Below are 21,355 nucleotides of genomic sequence, written 5' to 3' on the forward strand. Positions count from 1 at the left end.
CCCGTTCAAGTCTGGTGGTAACGAGCCGTTGGGGGAAGCCCTGGCGACTAGGCCGCGCAGTGCCACAGCATCGGATTCCTTCTAACTTTAAGTGCTGATAAAGGGCCACACTTGTGTAATAGTTGTCCACATAAAGATGGTACCCCTTCTGGAACAAGGGTGACACCAAGTCCCACACAACCTTTCCACTGCTCCCCAGGTAGTCAGGGCATCCGACCGGCCCCAATTTTGAGTCTTTTCCCTCATAGACCCTAAAACGACATGTATAGCCTGTGGCCCTTTCACAGAGCTTATACAGTTTCACCCCATACCGGGCGCGCTTGTTTGGGATGTACTGTTTGATGCCAAGGCGCCTGGTAAAGCGTAAGAGGGACTCGTCTACGCAGATGTTCTGTTCAGTGATATAAGCATCTGCAAATGTTGATGACAATTTTGTGGAGCCGGTCATAAGCAGGGTGGCCCTTTTCATGACAGGTTTCGTCGTCGTTGAAGTGCAGGAAGCGCAGGATGGACTCAAATCGTGTCCTGGACATGGCAGCAGGGTACAAGGGAACGTGATGTACTGGGTTCGTAGACCAATACGACCGCAATACATTCTGTTTCATTAGACTCAAGTGAAGGACAAGGGCCAAAAAGATTTTAATGTCGGAAACTTGGACTGGTTTCCACCGGAAAGGCTAGGCATTGCTGCTCTCCGGGTGCTCTGTGATGAATTGTGTGGCTTTACGGTTGGTCTCAACCACAATTAAGTCCAAAAGAACCTGGGTGATGAACAGCTGCAAAAAGTCTAGGGCCGTTCCTAGATGAGCTGTCGCCACCTGGACTCCAGACTGGGCGGTGAAAGGGGGCAATACGGGTGCGGCGGAATCAGGGGATTGCCAATCTGGATGTGCCAGCACCTCTGGGAGTCTATGGGTATTACGGGCCCGTCTTCTTGGTGGCTGCGACGGGGGTACTACTGCACGTGCCACCGTACCAGTTTCAACTTCCATGCTGGCGCTCACCACTTCACCAGGGTCTATGGACGTACTCGTACTAAGTCCAGGAGATGCTGCGCTGCTGGTGCCTGCCTCACCAAGAAAACTATCATCAGCGCTAGCACCACCCTGCTGCCCTTGAGGCAGATCCTGCGCCACCTGCGGTCTAACGGAATGGGGTCTGGTACGCCTGGCTCTAGCCGGGACCAAAGCCTCGTCATCACTTTCAGTCAGAGAACCACTGCTTTCCACAGGTTCAAATTCGGACCCGGATGATTCATCGGATGAATCTTCCCAAAAGCTCTCATCCGACTGGTCCATGTACCTGTATACCTCCTCATCGGAAATCCCCCTTCTTGCAATTGTGGATTGCTAAATTTATGGGGTTTTCCTCCGAGACTACCTAGAAAAAAAAATAGCACCTACCTAGAAAAAGGGAGAATTTGAGAGGTATTGGGGTTGGTGGGAAGCAGGGTCTCAGAGGCAATCAAACAATCACGGGACAATCGAAGCCGATCACGGGACAATCAAATACGATTACAGCACAAGCAAATCTGATGCACTCGGAAGGTGGTGGTTGGAGGTGGTGGGGGGGAGGGTGGGGTTGGGTGTGGCGGGAAGTGGGATCTCAGAGGCAATCAAACAATCACGGGACAATCGAAGCAGATCACGGGACAATCAAATACAATGCACTCGGACGGTGATTGGGGGGGGTCTGAGGGCAATTTGAGGGGGTGGGGGGTTGATCAGGAGCCTGCACGGGGCAGACTGAGTCCTGATCTGATGAGAGGCAGACACAGGGGGTTACTGATCGCAGATCAGTTAGTGATTGCTGGGGAGGACAGATGTAAACAATGCGCAGGGGATGTAATCAGAAGGGGGGTATGAGGGCAATCGAGGGTCTGGGCAGGTGATCGGTTGCCCCCGCGGGGCAGTTAGGGTTTGCTCTGATGGGTGGGGGTGCTGAGAGGTGATGGACAGGTGATCAGAGGGGGATCAGGGGGGGATCAGGGGGTAAGGTAGCTGTATACAGTATACAGGGGGGTAGTCTGGGATGGGGTGTGGGGGTGATCTAAAGGTAGGGGGGGGGGATCAGGGGTGATTAGGAGGCAGTTAGGGACCTAATGCAGGAGATAGCGTCGCTAGTTAGTGATTGGTGAGGGGTGGGGGTTTTAGAGGGGTGCAGGGGTGCTGGGCAGGGGTCTGCTGGGGTGATCAGGGGGGGTATGAAGGCTGGGGTGGGAGATCAGGGGGGCTGTGGGCAAAAAAAAAGCAGTGTAGTGTATACTCACAAGATGCTTCCTCCTCGCTGGTGGTCTCTGGAACAATGAGACCACGAGGCGAGGAGGAAGCATGTATAAGGCACTTTGTTTACCTAACAAAGTGCCTTCATGGCATTTGATTGGCTCATTTCGTATATTCCTCCGCTCGCCGGCGCTGCTAAGTGGCCGGTGAGCGGAGACTAAATGGCCGGCTACCGATCCCCGGCGGAGGATCACGTCACGGATGACGCGATCGCTCCGCCCATGCCCCTAAAAGGACCGCCGCCTCTGGGCATGAGCTGGTCCTTGCGGCATCCACTTTCCGACCGCCCCTGTGCAGTGGGCGGTCGTTAAGTGGTTAAGGGTGGTTCCAACAGATCTCAGGAACATTATCAGAAATCTGTCCAGACAAAGTCAGTGCAAAGAACAGCTAAGGTACTACACTCAAAAGCTCCCAGACCTCTAGTATAAGAACAGACCTGGGGGGGGCTGCAGATGAAGAAAAAAAACAAAACAACAACTACTTACCAAAGGCTCCAGTTCCTTGGTGTCTATCAGATGGAATTCTTTCACAAAATAATAAAAATGTTTGTAACATGTATTCACATGAGCCTCTGCCCCCATTTGGATGATTCTGTCAAAATGGTGGATATAAACATGAACGAAGACCCGAAACAGTCTTGATAGAATTTTTTTCACAACCTGCAGGAAATTCTTTGGAAATGGAGTACCTGTAGCAAAAACAAAATGTAAATACAACTAAAATACCAACATACAATATGTAACCCTCTTAACAAATAAGGTAAATTATTTGACCATTTCAGAGAGTAAAGGGGCCCATACACCTAACGATTTTCCCGACGATATACAGCAGATTCGATCACTGTGATCGAATCTGCTGTGAAATCGTTGCGCAAACTCTGACAGAACGATCGATTTCCGTCCAAAATCAATCGTTCCCGTCGATCCGTCCGTGCGGAAGATTTTGTCCGATCGCCGGCGGGTGGGGAGTGCGTCGATAGCGGCGTTCAAATACCCGACGACCGATGCTAGCGGCAATACATTACCTGCTCCGGCCGGCGCAAGTCCCCCTCTGTCCCCGCCGCGTCTTCTCCGCACTGGGGTCCGGACCGGCTGCAGCTTCATTGAATTTCCTGTCCCGGCAAGAAGTGTAAACAGTAGAGCGCCCTCTACTGTTTAAGCTTCCCCGGACAGGCAGTCATTCAATCTTACCTGAATGACGTCTTCTTCAGTCCGTCCGTGGCGCCTCCCAAGATGCGCTCCAAGTGCCGGTCATGTAACTACAAACACTTCCTCCTTCCTGGTTGAAGGAGGAAGTTTTTGTAGTCACGTGACCGGCGCATGCGGCGCTTGGAGTGCATCGTGGGAGGCGCCACGGACGGACCGAAGAAGACGTCATTCAGGTAAGATTGACCCCCCACAGCTTTACTGGGAGATATCCGGATAGCAACTATCCGGATGTCTCCCGGACCGGATTGGAGCATCCCTGCTCAGCATGCAATTACCAGGCAGAAGCGAGCAGATACCAGCAAGCAGTTGTGAGAGTTTGAAACCATTTCACTGCCTATCAACTGCCTGTGGAAAAGAGGCCTTAGACATATCTAAAGCCCCATCTACACTATACAATTTTTTTGTGCGATTCCATTCGATTTCAATCCGACATGTCCGATTGAGATTCGATTTAATTTGCCATTGTTTTGCAATGGCAAATTGAATCAATCGAATACCGATCAGACATGTCAGATTGAATCGAATCAATAAATCGAACAAAAAAATTGTATGGTGTAGATGGGGCTTTAGGGCCCTTTCACATGGGCAGTTGAACTGTGTGCTCAGCAAGCAGTTACCAGGCAGCTGTGAGCAGTGCGAGAGGCATTTCACTGCCTATCAACAGCCCGTGGAAAAGAGTCCTTACTTTCTAGAACAAATCTACACAGTACAGAAATTTACAGAAGATAGATAGAAGCAAGTTTCAGATTCCTGTTTTTTTCTTGCTTGAAGCCCAAGTCATTATTACAAACAACACATTTGTGATAAGTTTTTCACCCGTAGTATCCAAAGAACATATGCACGCAATGACAAGGTTTTTCTCTAATCAATGTCTCAATTAGGCCCCTTTTCCACAGGCGCTCAGTGCAGGGCCGGATTTACCATTAATCACACTAGGCACGTGCTTACATGCTCCTCCTTCTCTCCCCCATATATTGAAGCTGTCTGACAACAGGCTCCGCAGACCCTGCCTCCTGTGACCAGGAAGTCAGTGAGTGCAGGGAAGATGTGTGTGCATACAGTGGCAGACAGTGTGGACTGGTGTGCAGCGGCTCCTTCCTTCCAGGCTTGTGTATGTGAGAGGGAGCTGCCGCTGCTGCAGATGAGCCTGCACTGCCAGTAAAAGAAAAAACATTTTTCAGGAGCAGAGGTGGTGAGAGGGAGGAGGGGGGAGAGGTGGTGAGAGGGAGGGAGGCTCACATTCCTAACTACTAGAGGGGCTCTGCTTATACAAGGAGAGGCAGGAGAGGAGTATGGCCATCTGAAGTATTCACAATGGAGGCTGGCAGCAGAGCACCCTATTAGTAGATATTAGCCCAGCTTACTCACAACGGGTGCAGCATGCTAATTGTGAATTTGAGCAAGCAGGGGTTTAGCACTGCAGGCTTGCTAATTCACTGAACTCACTTCTGGCAAGCATCTCTCTGACACCTTAACACCATGAACCTGTAGTCTCAGGGCATAGATATATAGACATTTTTTTCGATTTTCCGATCGATTTCCATTCACGGTTATGGAAATTGATCAGGTAAATCCATATGTTAGCGCGTGAATGGGAAAGTTAATGCACCTAAACCTTTACTATTACGCACGCAAACCTGTACGTGCGCTAACCCGCGCACTGAGCTCATCACGGCCGTGATAGCATTTATCGTGGATTTGTGAATGGAGCTCATGGTGTACACCAGCCCTCACACATTCTTCATGCACGATCTGAGCCAGGTTTACAGGTGATAGACAACACCTCTGTGTTCAATGTGCACAAAATTTTCAGTGAATTCACTACTGCTCTGCGGGGAGTGCATATGTAGGAGTATAGTACTACTGTATAATCCTAAATTTTGTAAAAGTAATACCTTTTAATGGCTAACTGATAGAGTTAAATTACGCACTCTTGACAACCTTGCCTCCTGGCTCCCACACATCCTCTCCTCTGACCTACCCACCATCATCCTTGGTGATTTCAACATTCCCATCACAGTGAACACAATAACTCTGTTGTGACCCAGCTACTCACCATAGCCAACTCCCTTGGTCTAGTACAACACACCAACACCCCCAACCACTCTGCAGGTCACACCCTCGACCTTATACTCACTAAATCCACAACCATTACAGACCTTGACATCGCACCCTTCCTGCCCTCAGACCACCACCTTCTCACCTTCCACCTCCTCCCAGAAGGCACCTCCAAACCACCCACCCACCCGGTAGATGGCAGGGAGACCTATGTCAGCTCAACCCCTAGCCTGTCCTAGCCGACCCCCTCCCCCTCCATGCCCTCTCCCGCTACTCAAACCTGTCCTAATCTTACCGCAGCTCAGAATCGTCAAACCCTCTCATCGGCCCTAGAGGAAGCTGCTCCCCCTATATTCTGCTGAAACCGCCCCCCTTAACCCCCCAGCCCTGGTGCACCACCCATACTCGCAAACTCCAGAGGTTAACATGCATCACCAGGGCTGTGGAGTCGATACAAAAATCCAACGACTCCGACTCCTCAGTTTAGGATTCCACTGACTCAGACTCCTCTCATTTGCATATTACAATCTTGTTGATTGAAAGTATGTAACATGAAATTCGTCTCTTAACTGCCAACGCTTAGGAATTTTAAAAGACAACTGAAGTGAGAAGGATATGTAGACTGCCATATTTATTCCCTTTAGTCATAGTCATAGACTAAAACTAGTCCTTGGTAAGAGTACTTGAAAAAGGTACAGACCGTAACAAAGAACATCTATCATCAATGTGACTGTGGGTACATGTAAGAGTGATGTGCAGGTACTCTGCAGGAGAATGAGGCCATTCTTCCTTTATAACACATTCTTCATGCATAATCTCTGAACCAGGTTTATGGGCGATAGACAACGCCTCTGTATTCAATGTGCACAACATTCTCAGTGGATTCCCTGCAGCTCTGTCAGGAGTGCATATGTATAGTACTACTGTGTAACAAAGTAAACCTGAGACAGATGAAATTAAAGTTTTATATATACCTGGGCATTCCTCCAGCCCCCTTCAGGAATCAGTCCCTTGCTGTCCTCCGCCACCTGGATCTTCTGCTATGAGTCCAGGTACTTGAGGCAGTCTGGCGTAGTGCGCATGCACACACTCCGCCGCCGGGAGCATACTACACCCCCGCAGCACTATTGTGCAGGTGCAACATGCTCCTGGATGTAGGAGCGTCATGTGGCAGGAGTGCGCTGACTGGCTGAATTACCGGGACTCGAAGAAGATCCAGGTGGTGGTGGAGGACAGCGAGAGACTGGCCTGAAGGGGGCTGGAGGAAGCCCCAGGTATGTATCAAGCTTTTCATCAGTCTCAGGTACCCTTTAATTTGTAGTCACCAAACCAAATTTTAACATTCATGAGCAAAGAGTGCATACAATTGCATAAATCAGCATAACGCAGAATTATTTCCATCTCATTGACCATCTCCATTAGTGACACGGCTACACATCAGGCTTTATTCTTACAGCAGAGTGTGTGTGTGTGTGAGAGTGAGTGAGTGAGTGAGTGAGTGAGTGAGTGAGTGAGTGAGTGTGTGTAAATCATATATGCAGTCACAATCAGATATGTATATCTGACTTTAAAAATACCGGGACTGCTTTATTGAAGCAGCACAAGTAACTAATTTTGATTGGTTTATTTCATTTTTATGGACTAAGCACAGCTATTACCTGCATTTATAAATTTATGATGACTTATCGGAGAAATAGAACATTTTATCATATTTTCTATTTTAATTAGGAGTCGGAGTTGGTGCATTTTTTCCCAAATCAGTCTCCAGGCACCCAAAATTGCTCCGACTCCACAGCCCTGCGCACCACTGACCGGAAATGAATGAAAACCTGACTTAACCAGGATTTCCTACAGTAAAAGGCTAACCTGCTGCATTTCCACACTGCCCTTGCTGATGCAAAGCAGGAATATTTCACCAAGGTAATCGGAGCACAAGCTTCCAACCCCTGGCGTCTTTTTTCCACTTTCAACTCCCTGCTTAAACCCAACCCTCCACCCTCCATTCCTTCCCTCTCTGCCACGGATTTAGCCACCCATTTCACCAACAAAATTGTCTCCATCTGTTAGGAAATATCCAGCCTTCAATCCTCACCTGCCCATCCCCTCTCATCCAGCTCCTCCTCCACCCTATCCTCCCCTTACCTCCTTCACTCTTACTACCATTGAGGAAGTCAACCACCTACTGCAGACTTCCCATACGACTACCTCCCCTCTTGATCCTGTCCGTTCTTACTTACTCTGTCCTCACTTCGGCCCAAGTCCTCACTGCTCTATTTAACCTCTCCCTATCCACAGACACCTTCCCCTCAGACTTCAAGCAGGCCTCTTATTTCTCAGCATCAGCATGGGTTTACTAAGGACAGATCCTGTTTGACTAACATGCTCAGCTTTTATGAGGTAGCGAACGCTAATGTGGATATTGGGAATGCTGTAGATGTGATATACTTGGACTTTGCAAAGTCCTTCAACACTGTTCCCCACAAAAGTCTGGTGCAAAAGATGAGGATGCAAGGACTGGGTGAGAGTCTGTGTGCATGGATTAGGAACTGGCTAATGGACAGAATACAAAGTGTTGTGGTCAATGGATCATATTCAAAACGAGTGACTTATCAGTGGGGTCCCACAGGGGTCAGTACTGGGTCCAGTGCTCTTCAATGTATTTATTAATGACCTAGTAGATGCAGTAGAAAGCAATGTTGCTATTTTTGCAGATGATACAAAATTGTGCATAATAATCAACTCTCAGGAGGATAGTCACATGTTGTAACAGGATCAGGATAGGATGGCTATATGGGCACATACATGGCAGATGAAATTCAATGCTGAAAAATGTAACGTTATAAGGAAGAGGTATTTTTATTCCTGCTTTTAATACAATTCAATGCTGAGTAGTCTGAATCAAGGAAATTTAGACTATTCAGTTCTATTTTGTTCAGAGAGGATGGTTTTGTATACCAGACTGCTGATTTAATGTTTATACAGCCTTAAAGAAAGCCTGTACTGAAAATTAAAAGTCAAAATAACCATACACAAGTCATACGTTCCTGCTGTGTAGTCTACTCCCCAATCTCTTTCTCCTCTCCTGTGTCCTGTTTGTCCACTGTGATCAATGAAATTCTCCGTCCTCCATTTTGAAAATGGCCATTACACCATAACAGCTTCCTGGTCAGCACACAGTTAAACTGTAATATCGCCCACTTGAGCCATAGGGAAACATGGACACATCAGTTCGCCTCTCAGCTGTAACTGACAGCAACCGACCTATAACTGACAGCAACTGATATATTTCAGTTCTGACAAAATGTTGTCAGAACTGAAAGGGATCATTGTCAGAAGAAAATTGTGAGCTTCTGAGAGGAACTGATGGCAAGGTAACTATGTAATGTTCATTTGAAGTTACCTCCTGTGTTTATTTTAAATAATTTTACTCAGTACAGGTTCTCTTTAAGCTTTAAACAAATCTTAGAAGTTTATAGCGTCAGTGTCTTTATAGTTCAAAGGGTAGAGAAGGTATCTCAAAGTTAGAATATGCAGGCTGAATAGAGACAGGCCTGTATGAATTTTATTATTAGGAATGATATATACAGTATATTATATCTAGTGTCCTATATATAATGATAGGATATACATGATTTCAAACTTTCTTTTATAGATAAATTTTAGCTGAAATACATCCATAAATACCATATGTCCACATATGCTTAAAGGGAACCTAAACCCAATTAAAAAAATATATACAGGATCTTCTCAAAAAATTAGCATACTGTGATAAAGTTCATTATTTTTTGTAATGTACTGATAAACATTAGACTTTCATATATTTTAGATTCAAATACACACAACTGAAGTAGTTCAAGCCTTTTATTGTTTTAATATTGATGATTTTGGCATACAGCTCATGAAAACCCAAATTTCCTATCTCAAAAAGTTAGCATATTTCATCCGACCAATAAAAGAAAAGTGTTTTTAAAACAAAAAAAGTCAACCTTCAAATAATTATGTTCAGTTATGCACTCAATACTTGGTCGGGAATCCTTTTGCAGAAATGACTGCTTCAATGCGGTGTGGCATGGAGGCAATCAGACTGTGGCACTGCTCAGGTGTTATGGAGGCCCAGGATGCTTCGATAGCAGCATGTGTATCCAGAGTGTTGGGTCTTGCGTCTCACAACTTTCTCTTCACAATATCTCACAGATTCTCTATGGGGTTCAGGTCAGGAGAGTTGGCAGGCCAATTGAGCACAGTAATACCATGGTCAGTAAACCATTTACCAGTGGTTTTGGCACTGTGAGCAGGTACCAGGTCATGGTAAAAAATGAAATCATCATCTCCATAAAGCTTTTCAGCAGATGGAAGCATGAACCCACTTTTGAACCAGAAACAGCGGCAGAAGCGCCTGACCTGAGCTACAGAGAAGCAGCACTGGACTGTTGCTCAGTGGTCCAAAGTACTTTCTTCGGATGAAAGCAACTTTTGCATGTCATTCGTAAATCAAGGTGCCAGAGTCTGGAGGAAGACTGGGGAGAGGGAAATACCAAAATGCCTGAAGTCCAGTGTCAAGTACCCACAGTCAGTGATGGTCTGGTGTGCCATGTCAGCTGCTGGTGTTGGTCCACTGTGTTTTATCAAGGGCAGGGTCAATGCAGCAAGCTATCAGGAGATTTTGGAGCACTTCATGCTTCCATCTGCTGAAAAGCTTTGTGGAGATAAAGATTTCATTTTTCAGCACGACCTGGCACTTGCTCACAGTGCCAAAACCACTGGTAAATGGTTTACTGACCATGGTATTACTGTGCTCAATTGGCCTGCCAACTCTCCTGACCTGAACCCCATAGAGAATCTGTGGGATATTATGAAGAGAAAGTTGAGAGACGCAAGACCCAACACTCTGGATGAGCTTAAGGCCGCTATCGAAGCATCCTGGGCCTCCATAACACCTGAGCAGTGCCACAGGCTGATTGCCTGCATGCCACGCCGCATTGAAGCAGTCATTTCTGCAAAAGGATTCCCGACCAAGTATTGAGTGCATAACTGAACATAATTATTTGAAGGTTGACTTTTTTTGTTTTAAAAACACTTTTCTTTTATTGGTCGGATGAAATATGCTAATTTTTTGAGATAGGAAATTTGGGTTTTCATGAGCTGTATGCCAAAATCATCAGTATTAAAACAATAAAAGGCTTGAACTACTTCAGTTGTGTGTATTTGAATCTAAAATATATGGGAGTCTAATGTTTATCAGTACATTACAGAAAATAATGAACTTTATCACAATATGCTAATTTTTTGAAAAGATCCTGTATATAAAGGAGTTTCACTTACCTGGGGGCTTCTACCAGCCCCCTGCAGCCATCATGTGCCCTTGACATCACTCCCGGATCCTCTGGTCCCCCGTCGCAGCTAGCTTCATTTTTGCTGACTCGGAGGGCTGACACGCGCATCATTGCAGGCGTTACCGCAGTTACAGGACACTATAGCGAGTGTCAACACGTATCTTTGTAGGCGTTGCACCAATCACGTATCCACTAACGGGACAAAGCCCCTAACGCATTAAAACATAACCTTTATTAGTCATACTAAAATATATAGGAGCAGCAACATATAAATGAAACAGATCCGCTAAGTGGTGAGGATACTGCAGAGGCTGACCATCTGGGTACAGTCAATCCCCGCTTATTTACAAATTCAGGAGCTAGGTTTTAATGCGTTAGGGGCTTTGTCTGGTTAGGCAAGATGTGATTGGTTATTTCCCTGAGAATTCAATTTTGTAATTGTGGACATTCATACCATGTAGCATTCCCTGGATAGAATACACCCAGTGCAAGAAGTTAACTATGAATACATCTATCCTTAGCAGATATTAACCACTTCATGAAAAAATTGATATTTGTAAACTTTTTTTGTGCAACATTAGTACAAATGCCGTAGGCGTGTGTGCATTTTTCAGCGCTCCTCCCCTTCATTCACCAAACTACTTATCAACAAAATGATCCATATCTTGTGTTTTTCTCCACCAATTAGGCTTTCTTTGTGTGGTACATTTTGTTAAGAATGATTTTATGGGAATAAGAAGAAAAAAAATATTCCTCAGTTTTTAGCCAATATAGTTTCAAAGCAAAATGTGCTACTGTGGATAAAACACACACACACACACACACACACACACACACACACACACACACTTTATTTGCCCATTTGTCCCAGTTATTACAAAATGTAAAATATGTTCCTAGTACAATGTATGGCAACAATATTTAATTTGAAAAAAAAATTTGTATTTTTTTCAGTTTTGTTTCCATCACGAATTACAAGCCCTTATTTGAAAAAGTAACAGTAATATACCATCATGACCTACATACGAAAAAGTTAAGTCCCTAAGGTAACTATTTATGTACCTAATGTCACTTTTTCTTTATATACAAGTGTTTTATTTTGGTAACTATGGGAGAGTGTGGGTTAATTAATGGGGTATTTATGTATTTTTTATTTAATTTGAGGTATGTAGGTGTAATTTCACTATTTGGCCACCAGATGCCCCTTCACTTTATTCCTCCTGTGTATTGTGAACAGTACACAGGAAATACTGTGTGTATGTTTTACTTTCACTTTTTCAATGACCACTGGCATCTCAGTGATGTTGGTGATAATTGATCCCAGGTACTTTAATCGGCGAATGGGAACGATGTTGCCATTTACTGATCTGTGTACTAACGGGCGGTGACGGTGACTTATGTCTATGCCTCCTGGACTTAAGCTGAAGTCCTGCGGGGTGTAAATATACTGTCGCAGGAACAACAAGTAGTTAAACTTTCAATGAATGATTGCTGCTATTGAGCAATCATCTTTTAAACTGGTGCACATACGTGCACACGCAAGGACGAGGGTGCAAACAGAGGCAGAATTAAGCGCAGGACGGGAGTCTCCAAGTCCTGGAATCTTTAGGGAGACAAATTAGGACATGAGAATCACATCCAAAAACAGGAAGTGGGTGCTTGGCGAGCTGGCGCTTTCTGAGCTTGCTCCGCGCTGCCACGCTGCACCAGCCCATGTGAGCACCCTTTAGAGGCAGTTTCTTCCAGCCATAAACACAATCTCAGAGCTGGACACCCCGAGATCACGATGCCCCGCAAAGCTCCTGAAGACGACGGAGATTCTCTCCAGAGCTTCCCACAGTGGACCCGCGGTGCAACTAAGATGGTGGGCACTACCCCATTCGAGACACGGAGACGCCGGAACGTTGAACCACCGCAGCCAGATTCGGAGGATGAGCATGCCTCCCAAACGACCTCCCTCAAAGAGACGCCAACCTACTACACAAATTCAAATCTCTGCTGCAACGAGAACTCCAGAGAATTAGATTCTGCCACATCCAAACTTGCCGCACACTTCAGCCGTGAACTCATGAGACTAGGGTCCCGAGTCGGAAAACTTGATGACAGGCTCAGTGTTCTCCCCAGGCTCTTTCAGCTGGGTGCTCCACCCGGCTAGTTTTGATGAGCACCCGGCTGTCATTGGCTCACCTCCTCCTATACTATAAGCAGAGTTGCACAAAGAAGCACCAGTCCTGCATTTTTTCATATTGCGCCACCCGGCTACTTTTTCATGCCACCCGGCTGGAAAAAAATTCTGGGGAGAACACTGGATAACACTACCACTGTCCTGAAAGCCCACGAGCAAGACATAACCAACCTTAAAACTGAACTCGCCGAAGCCCACCTCCGCCAAGAAGATGCTGAGAACAGGGCGCAAAGAGGGAACCTACGAATCAGAGGCCTCCCAGAGGAAATCACTGACCTCACGTCCACCGCCACGGCTCTCTTCCAACAGTTGGTGCCCTCCATCCCCAATCGATAGGCTCGAGTTCTAGAGGATACATAGAGCACTGGGCCCCATACGCCAGAATGGCCTTTCTCGCAACATTATCATCGCCTTCACCTATTATAAGACCAAGGAAGCAATCTTGAAAGCCTCGTGGGAAAAGAAGGACCTGGAGTTCCAAACTCACCCCTACAAAATCTTCCCAGATGTGGCACAATCGACCCTGGCCAAACAAAAGCTCTGAAGCCCTTCAACACCCTCATCGCCCAGGGTATAAAGTATAAGTGGGGTCACCCTTTTAAATTGATCTTCACCCGCAATGGCCGCACACGCAGCGCCATTACTCTGGAGGATGCACAATGCCTATTTGAAAAGCTGCAACTAATCCTTCCAGCTGCGAGGCCCAATCGATCCCCTCAGGCGGGCTCTCAAGGTTCCTAGAGATCAACCTCCCTACGATCGGAATGGAAGAGAGTTCCTCCATGCAAGTCCCCGCCACGTGCTCCATCTCTTGCCTGCAGCGAGAACACCTGATGGCTTCTCCACTTTGCACTTCGTTTGTTCCAGCTACCTTTGCCGGTTCACGTGGCCGTGAGTGCCCCGGCCATGAAGTTTCTACAGTTTCGTTGATTTATTGGCTGTTCTCAACACTTGTTACTACCCGGTTCTCTGAGCTTTTTTTTTACGGTTTTGGCGCCGTTTTGCCTTTGTGGAACCTACAGCCCTCGCAGACTCTACCCTGACTTACAACTGTAAGTACTGCACTCATAACCCACACCTACTGTACATCAGCTATATCCCTCAGGATGGCTTTTTAATCACTATATTGGTTACTGTCCTTATGTTTCATTCGATCCGAGGACTACATTTGAATGTTACCCTGACTTACTGCCTTGTAAGCATGCTTTCTAACAGTGTAATTGCCCCCTGGGTGCTTTCTTACTGTTGGCATATATTGCCTCCTCTGACATGGTGCTTCGGGTTACCTACAGTGGAAGATTGCACGCTGTGAAGAATGGAGCAGGCCTACTTGACGTCATTTTACAAACGTCAATGTCCCACTGCTATACATGATGGATGGAACTATATCTCTCTCCCTTCCTTATACCCATGTTACAGTTTCTGACCCAATGCGTGGCTTACCCCATGCTTATATGCATGGCCACTTTAATACAGTTTAACCAAAGGTTTTGTATACTGTTGCTGCAACTTTGAGTTTTAGCCTAATTACCCAGGTTTTCATTTTCATAACGGTTACTGTTGAACCCAATATGAGTCACCCGCTATAGAGGCACCAGGACCTCAATTACTCAAACCAAGATAGACTACAGCTATATCCTCTAGGATGGCCTCTTATTATATTGCCAACGGTCCTTATGCCTCACTCGATCTGAGGACTGCTCTAGTTCTTACACTGCCCAGACTCTAAGCATGCATGCTTTTCAATACTCTCTAACCACTTGTATTTGCTATTACCTCCCGCTGAACGTACGGGCCATACATCGTGGAAGATTGCACACCGTGAATAACAGATTTATGATTATTTGTTAATGGTCTTATTAATATCAAAGTCTAGTTCTGATAAACCCGTGGTCCTTGCTATGGCCCTTACTTTATATTTTATACTGCTGGTCACGTTTTATTATGCTTAGTCCAGTTAACTCAGGTTTATATGACCAATTTCTGTGGTCGGAGCTTATGCAGGTCTTTGCCGTAGTGATCTAATAACCTTAACTACTGATAACTATCATGCCCATTGGGTATCCCTGTACTCCTGCACCCTATATTCGACATCAAGGTGAAGAATCTACAGCCACTTATCCCCCCTCTCCCTCTTTTTTTCCCCAACTACCACTGAACCTCCCATCCTCTTTGCATTTAACTGTATAAACAGGTACAGGATTTTCCATTAAATACAAACAGCAGACTGGAGTAGCCAGTTAGGAATAACCTTGATCTGGGCTCCACTAAAATTGACCTGTGCTCCAGTCCATTTCTGCCTCTGACACAAATCCCCAGATGATATGGGCTACATATAAATCTACTTGTTCTCAGACAGTTATGCTCCTATTACCGTTTTGTGATGGCCTTCCTGCTCGACACTTACTGGGGATGCACCTCAAAATTTAGTTCTCCATCGCGTTGTGTCCCTTTATTCCTTTTTCACATCCTTTTTTCAATCCCTGCCTGACCTTTTGAGGCACATCGTTACCAAAAACCATATCTTGACCCGCCCAGTGATCTGTCTCTCCCCTGTTGGCCTTTCACCATATGTACCCCCCTGACGTGTTGAGCAGAAAGGCAAAATATCTTCAACATTTACTGTAATACAGCAAGTTTATGGTTAAAATGTAAATTATTCACTTCCAGTTGGAGAATGTGTATTATATGCTCTAATCAATTAGTTCTGACCTACCCAATTTCTGTTGTCTACAAGTCCTTTCCAACCACCCTGCTTACCAAAGGCACCAACCTTTTAACTCTTCCCCGAACCTCCATAACTAACTACTTTCCACAGCGAGCCTTTTCTACCCTAACAGACTACCACATTGATCCCTTCACATAGGCTGGTACTCATCCTGCCCAACCCTCACTCTCAATACTCAGCAATGCAGCTGGCAGAAACATCCCCACCACGGATCCCCTATTTGACCCGGGAGACTTACGTTTCTGGCCTTCCTGGGTGCCCACACCAGACCCTCCGCTTTCTCTGTTCTCCCCCTTTCACTTCTTTATTTCCTAAACTCCCCCCCCCCCCCTTTTCTCGCAGAACCCCTCGCTCTACAAATGGATCTCATATGTCACACCGCCATGGCCTCTAAACCTTTACACTTCATTTCCCACAATGTCCAAGGCTTTGGCATGCGACAGAAATGCTCTAAGGCCTTCAAATACTACAAGTCCTGTTACGCTGATTTTATCTTCTTACAAGAGACTATTATCCACAACCTCATGCCCTAAAAATTTAAACATCCAGACTTCTACACTGCCTGTGCTTCAGACAAAACCAGAGGAGTCCTTATTGCCGTTAAAAAAGGTCTCCCATTCCTTTGTAGCAAACATATCGCAGACCCAGAAGGCAGATACTTATTGCCAATTGGCCATTTACACGATGAGGAACTGATACTCGTCAATTACTATGCTCCCAATTCACATCAAGACCATTTCTTCAACCACCTTCTGGAAGTGATTTCTCATCATAAGGTAGGAACAGCCATAATAGCAGGGGACACCAATATTGCTTTGAACCCGCACCTAGACAGATACCGTCCTGATGCTTCACCACAATCTCTCCAACATCTCCCCCATCACTTTAAAATTATCCAGCAATTTTCCTCCCATACTTTCATTGATATCTGGAGAGATATTCATCCTCTTTCTCACGACTACACTTACTACTCTAATGCCCACAACCGCTTTAGTCGGATAGACCACTTCTTTATCCCCCAAGCTGTTATACCAAATGTCATTGAGGCAAAAATATTAACAGTCTCATGGTCGGACCACTCACCCATCTCACTATCTTGCTTATCCTTTATACTGCATGGCACTTCTAGATCGTGGAGACTAAATGACTCCCTCCTTTCTCAATAAATACATGTCTACCAGATTCGATGGCATCTCACAAACTTCCTCTTAAAAAACCAAGGCTCGGTCTCCTCCCCATATACACTCTGGGAAGCTCACAAGGCTACCATGAGAGGCCATTTTATTAGCTTAACCTCCTCACTCAATCGGAAACGACTAGAGAAAATTAAAGCAGCACAAACCAATCTTGAGCTCATAGAAGCCTAATGGAAGGCTAACCTTTCCTCTACCAATAGAACCCAAAGAAACAAATCCAGAACAGAACTAGACCTTTTACTCAGCGAACAAGTTGAAAAGAAACTTTACTGGTATCATCAGTTTACTACTTCTACGCTAATAAGCCTCTAACCATGCTAGCACGCAGACTTAAAAATAGACCGCCTGTTACCCCCATCCACAGGATACGCACACACCTAGGAACCACTACTGCCAATCCCAAAACAATAACATAGCTTTTCTTCTTTCCTAGCAAGCCTTTATACTCCATCACAACCCTTCCCACGAGAGGTCGCAGACAAATTCTTATCTTCGCTATGTCTGTCCTCCCATCATCAGATTGTATTGATATGCTTGACTCCGAGATATCACTACCAGAAGTCCTTCAGGCCATCAAAACACTTAAGTCACATAAAACCCCGGGCCCAGATGGATTCTCATGTTGCTTTTACTGCAAATTTGCAGATCTCTTAGCTCCCACTTTAGTGTCTTGTTTTAATGCCCTCAGAGAGGGCTGTCTACCCCCAAGCACCATGCTACAGGCCATTGTGTCTATGATATTTGATCAAGCAATCAAACAACCTCATCAATTTAGGCCAATCTCACTTATAAATACAGACATCAAAATGCTCGGTAAAATTTTGGCTCAAAGACTTAATTCATTTCTTCCTCAGATAGTCCACAGAGACCAAGTCTGTTTCGTCCCAAGTAGAAAGGCCAGTGATAACACTAGGAGTGCAGCACATCTAATAAATTACCTTAATTCTCGTGGAATACCAAGGCTCTTTCTTTCGCTAGACGTATACAAGGCCTTCAATACCCTTCCATGGAAGTACCTTGAATACACACTCCCCAGATGGGGCTTCGGTCCTCACTTTCTCAACTGGATCAAAATGCTTTATTCCAGCCCCACAGTACATGTCAAATATTCTGGGTTTGCTTACCCCACATTTACTATACAGCATGGTACGTGGCAAGGTTGCCCTCTCTCTCCCCTCCTTTTTATTCTTGCACTCTAACCCCTAGCTATCCCCATTAGAGACCATGAACATATGACGTAGAAGTAGCGGGCGTGCACAACAAATCCCTCGTTTGCTGACGATATGCTGGTCGCTATTACACAACCCCTTATCTCTGTCCCTAACCTACTAGCTCTACTCACTGGTTTCTCTCATATCTCAGGTCTTACCATTAACCTCCCTGGCGTTTTGATTTCGTGCGGCGCACGGCCGCGGGAGGTTTTTTTTGACCCAATTAATTTTCTCATGTAGCTAGCCTATCGCTAGCTACATGATTCCCCCCTCCCTGCTCTCTCCCTCCCACCCTTCCGATCGCCGCCAGCGTGAGTACCTATCAGGAAATCCCGTTCTGAACTGGATTTCCTGCAGGGCTTCCCCGTCGCCATGGCGACAAACAGAATGACGTCATCGACATCGTGCCGTCACAGGGAGTCCCGATCCACCCCATAGAGCAGACTGGTGGTGATTGGCCAGGCTGCGCAAGAGGTCTGAGGGGGGGCCCTCTTTCGCGGTGGATCGGCGGCGATCGGGTAAGACACGCAGCTAGCAAACTGCTAGCTGCGTGTATGAAAAAAAATATGCAAATCGGCCCACCAGGGCCTTAGCAATCCACCGCAGCGTTACTGGATGAGCTGAGCTTGTCCCTAACGCCCAGGTGGTAATGACCAAAAATCCCTAGCCATGAACGTCACCCTAAACACTGCCCTAAGAGATGAACTCTCCTCTATATTAAACTTTTAATGGTCCAACTCTAACCCCTACCTTGGCACAACACTGACTTCTAAAACTGAATCAGTATACGAAGCTAACTCCCCCCCCCCCCCCCCCTTACTTAAGCAAATCTCAGCCCTAATGAACTCCTGGTCCCACATCCCACTGTCCATATTTGGCAGAATAAATGCAATCAAGATGTCGATTGTTCCAAAGATCCTGTATCTCTTCCGCACCATTTCTACGCCCATCCCATCACACTATATACGCTTGCTTCAAAACAAAATCCACCTTTTTATATGGGCAGGCAAAAGACCTAGAATCTGTAAAAGAACAGTAATCGCTCACAAGCTAGATGGCGGTCTAGGAGTACCAAACCTTCTATATCACAGAGCAGATGTGGCATCGCACCTCTCCCTTTTCAAAATACAAGACGCCCCTCTTTGGACTTTCTTAGAGATTCCCAACAGCTCTCCGATGTCCCTAGATGCACAGCTCTGGATCCCGAAAAACACTGGACTCAAATGTCTCAGCCCTCTTTTACTATCTGATTTGGCAATCTGGGATTCATTCCGAGACTCTGGAGGCTTACAATCTCCTTTTTTTGCCTTTATGCCCTATAGTACATAACCACCTTTTCCTGGATAACCCAGACTCCTTTAAGTGGTGGACAGACCATACGTTTTTACAGGTAAAAGATTTACTTCATAACAGAGGCCTCATCACCTGGGCAGCAATCCGAGACAAACATAACCCTCCTCCCCCAAAAGCGTTTCAGATATCTGCAGTTAAAACACTGGATCTCTTTTCTCTCATGGGACAAAGATCCTCCCTACCTCCTCTCTTTTTTCAAGAGGATATGCACCGAGAATCCATCTGGGTCCAGCTCGATCTCCCTCATATACTCTATACTATCTCGACCTGAGTCCTCTAGAGTGCATCCTTATATCTCGGGTTGGGAACGCGAGATCGGGCAGTGTAGAAGTCAGGAAGAATGGGTTGACATCTGACAGAGAATTGCCAGCTGCTCTACTAATGTTTTTGCCATGGAATCGGCCTACAAGGTCCTAACTAGGTGGTATCTGGTGCCTACTAAACTTGCAAAGCTGTCACCAACGGCAAACTCACAATGCTTCCAGGGTGCGGAAGGGAAGGTTCGATGTTTCATACCTGGTGGCAATGCCCACGTCTTACCCAGCTATGGAGCAGGACCTTTGGTCTTTTGCAATCTCTTTTCCATATCACCTTAAGGCAAGACCCTTGGGTGGTGCTTTTTCATGGCAAAATACACGGTTTAACTGAAAGCCAAAATAAATTGGCCTCCTTCCTGTTTCTATCCACAAAAATTACAACAGAAATTACAACAGAAAAAATTGGAAAAAAACTCCCTCTAACTTTAACGAAGTTAAGGCCCGTATGTCAGAATTCATGGTGAACGAGTAGCTCACTAGCATCCTCCGCGACTCACATAAAAAGTTACTTCGGATCTGGCAGCTTTGGATACAAATAGAATTCCCAGGCCTAGATACTGATTTAATCACTACACTTTGAACAATAACATTTCTTCGGACTCAACCTTCCTTACCTTCCCCTTTTGCCTTTTCCCTTCCCCGTTTTCTTCCCTTCCTTTCTCTCCCTTTCCCTCTTCCACCTATGTGGACTAGGGGTGGGCACACCAAGGAGATGGGAAATTTACCCTTTTTCCCTCCTCCACCTTATTCCTCAGCCCTTCCAGGACCACAGGTCCTCGGCCCTGATCGCCGGTGGACTTTTTAGGACCAAGGTTTATCTGTTTGTCTGTTATGAAGTGTTGTCGTACATGACTGTCATTCTGACTGAGGCCCCCAGTACATGATGCCTCGCGCTGCTGGGGAAGTCCTTTATGTCACAACTTTGATGTATTTTAAGCTCCCCTGCGTGGGATGCACGCTTAACTATTTCTGTTTGTTAATTATAAAATTCAATAAAAATATTGAAACCAAAAACAGGAAGTGGTAAATACATAACCATGAAATGCATCCTTCATGTTTTTATACTTTGTTTACAGCTAAGTTCACAATGGGACGTTGCATTGTGATGTGACGTTAACGTCGCAACACAAAATCATAACGCACATTAACACTGCATTAACGTCGCATACAGTAGGTGTAAAAGCATACAGGCAATGAAAAGTATGCTTCCCTGTATCTGGCTGGACTTCATGGGCAAACGGGGAACAGAGGCGCCAGCAGGGTAAAAGTGTATAAAACCTTTAAATCCTCCATAAAGCAGACAGATAAGACTGTCTGTATTATAGTACTCACATTTATTATATAGTACCCCAAAAGTGCAACGCGTTTCGCAGGCCACGCCCGCTTCATCAGGCAATAAACGTGGGGACAAACAGAATTTCAGCAGTAGCGCCTACTCCTGCTACTGCTGAAATTCTGTTTGTCCCCACGTCCATCGCTTCCTC

General features: G+C 45.8%; 1 protein-coding gene across 1 annotated transcript in view; it reads right to left on the minus strand.

The window, feature by feature from the left end:
- The window catches only part of LOC137509050 (MOB kinase activator 3A), an 89,462-nt gene that overhangs the window by 19,381 nt on the left and 48,726 nt on the right, over positions 1-21,355 (minus strand). The window contains exon 3 of the mRNA XM_068233801.1: positions 2,768-2,970. Within this exon, the coding sequence (XP_068089902.1) occupies positions 2,768-2,970 (203 nt within the window). The remainder of the gene's footprint in view (positions 1-2,767; positions 2,971-21,355) is intronic.

This window comes from Hyperolius riggenbachi, chromosome 1 (genome assembly GCF_040937935.1).
Source record: "Hyperolius riggenbachi isolate aHypRig1 chromosome 1, aHypRig1.pri, whole genome shotgun sequence".
Classification (NCBI taxonomy): domain Eukaryota; kingdom Metazoa; phylum Chordata; class Amphibia; order Anura; family Hyperoliidae; genus Hyperolius; species Hyperolius riggenbachi.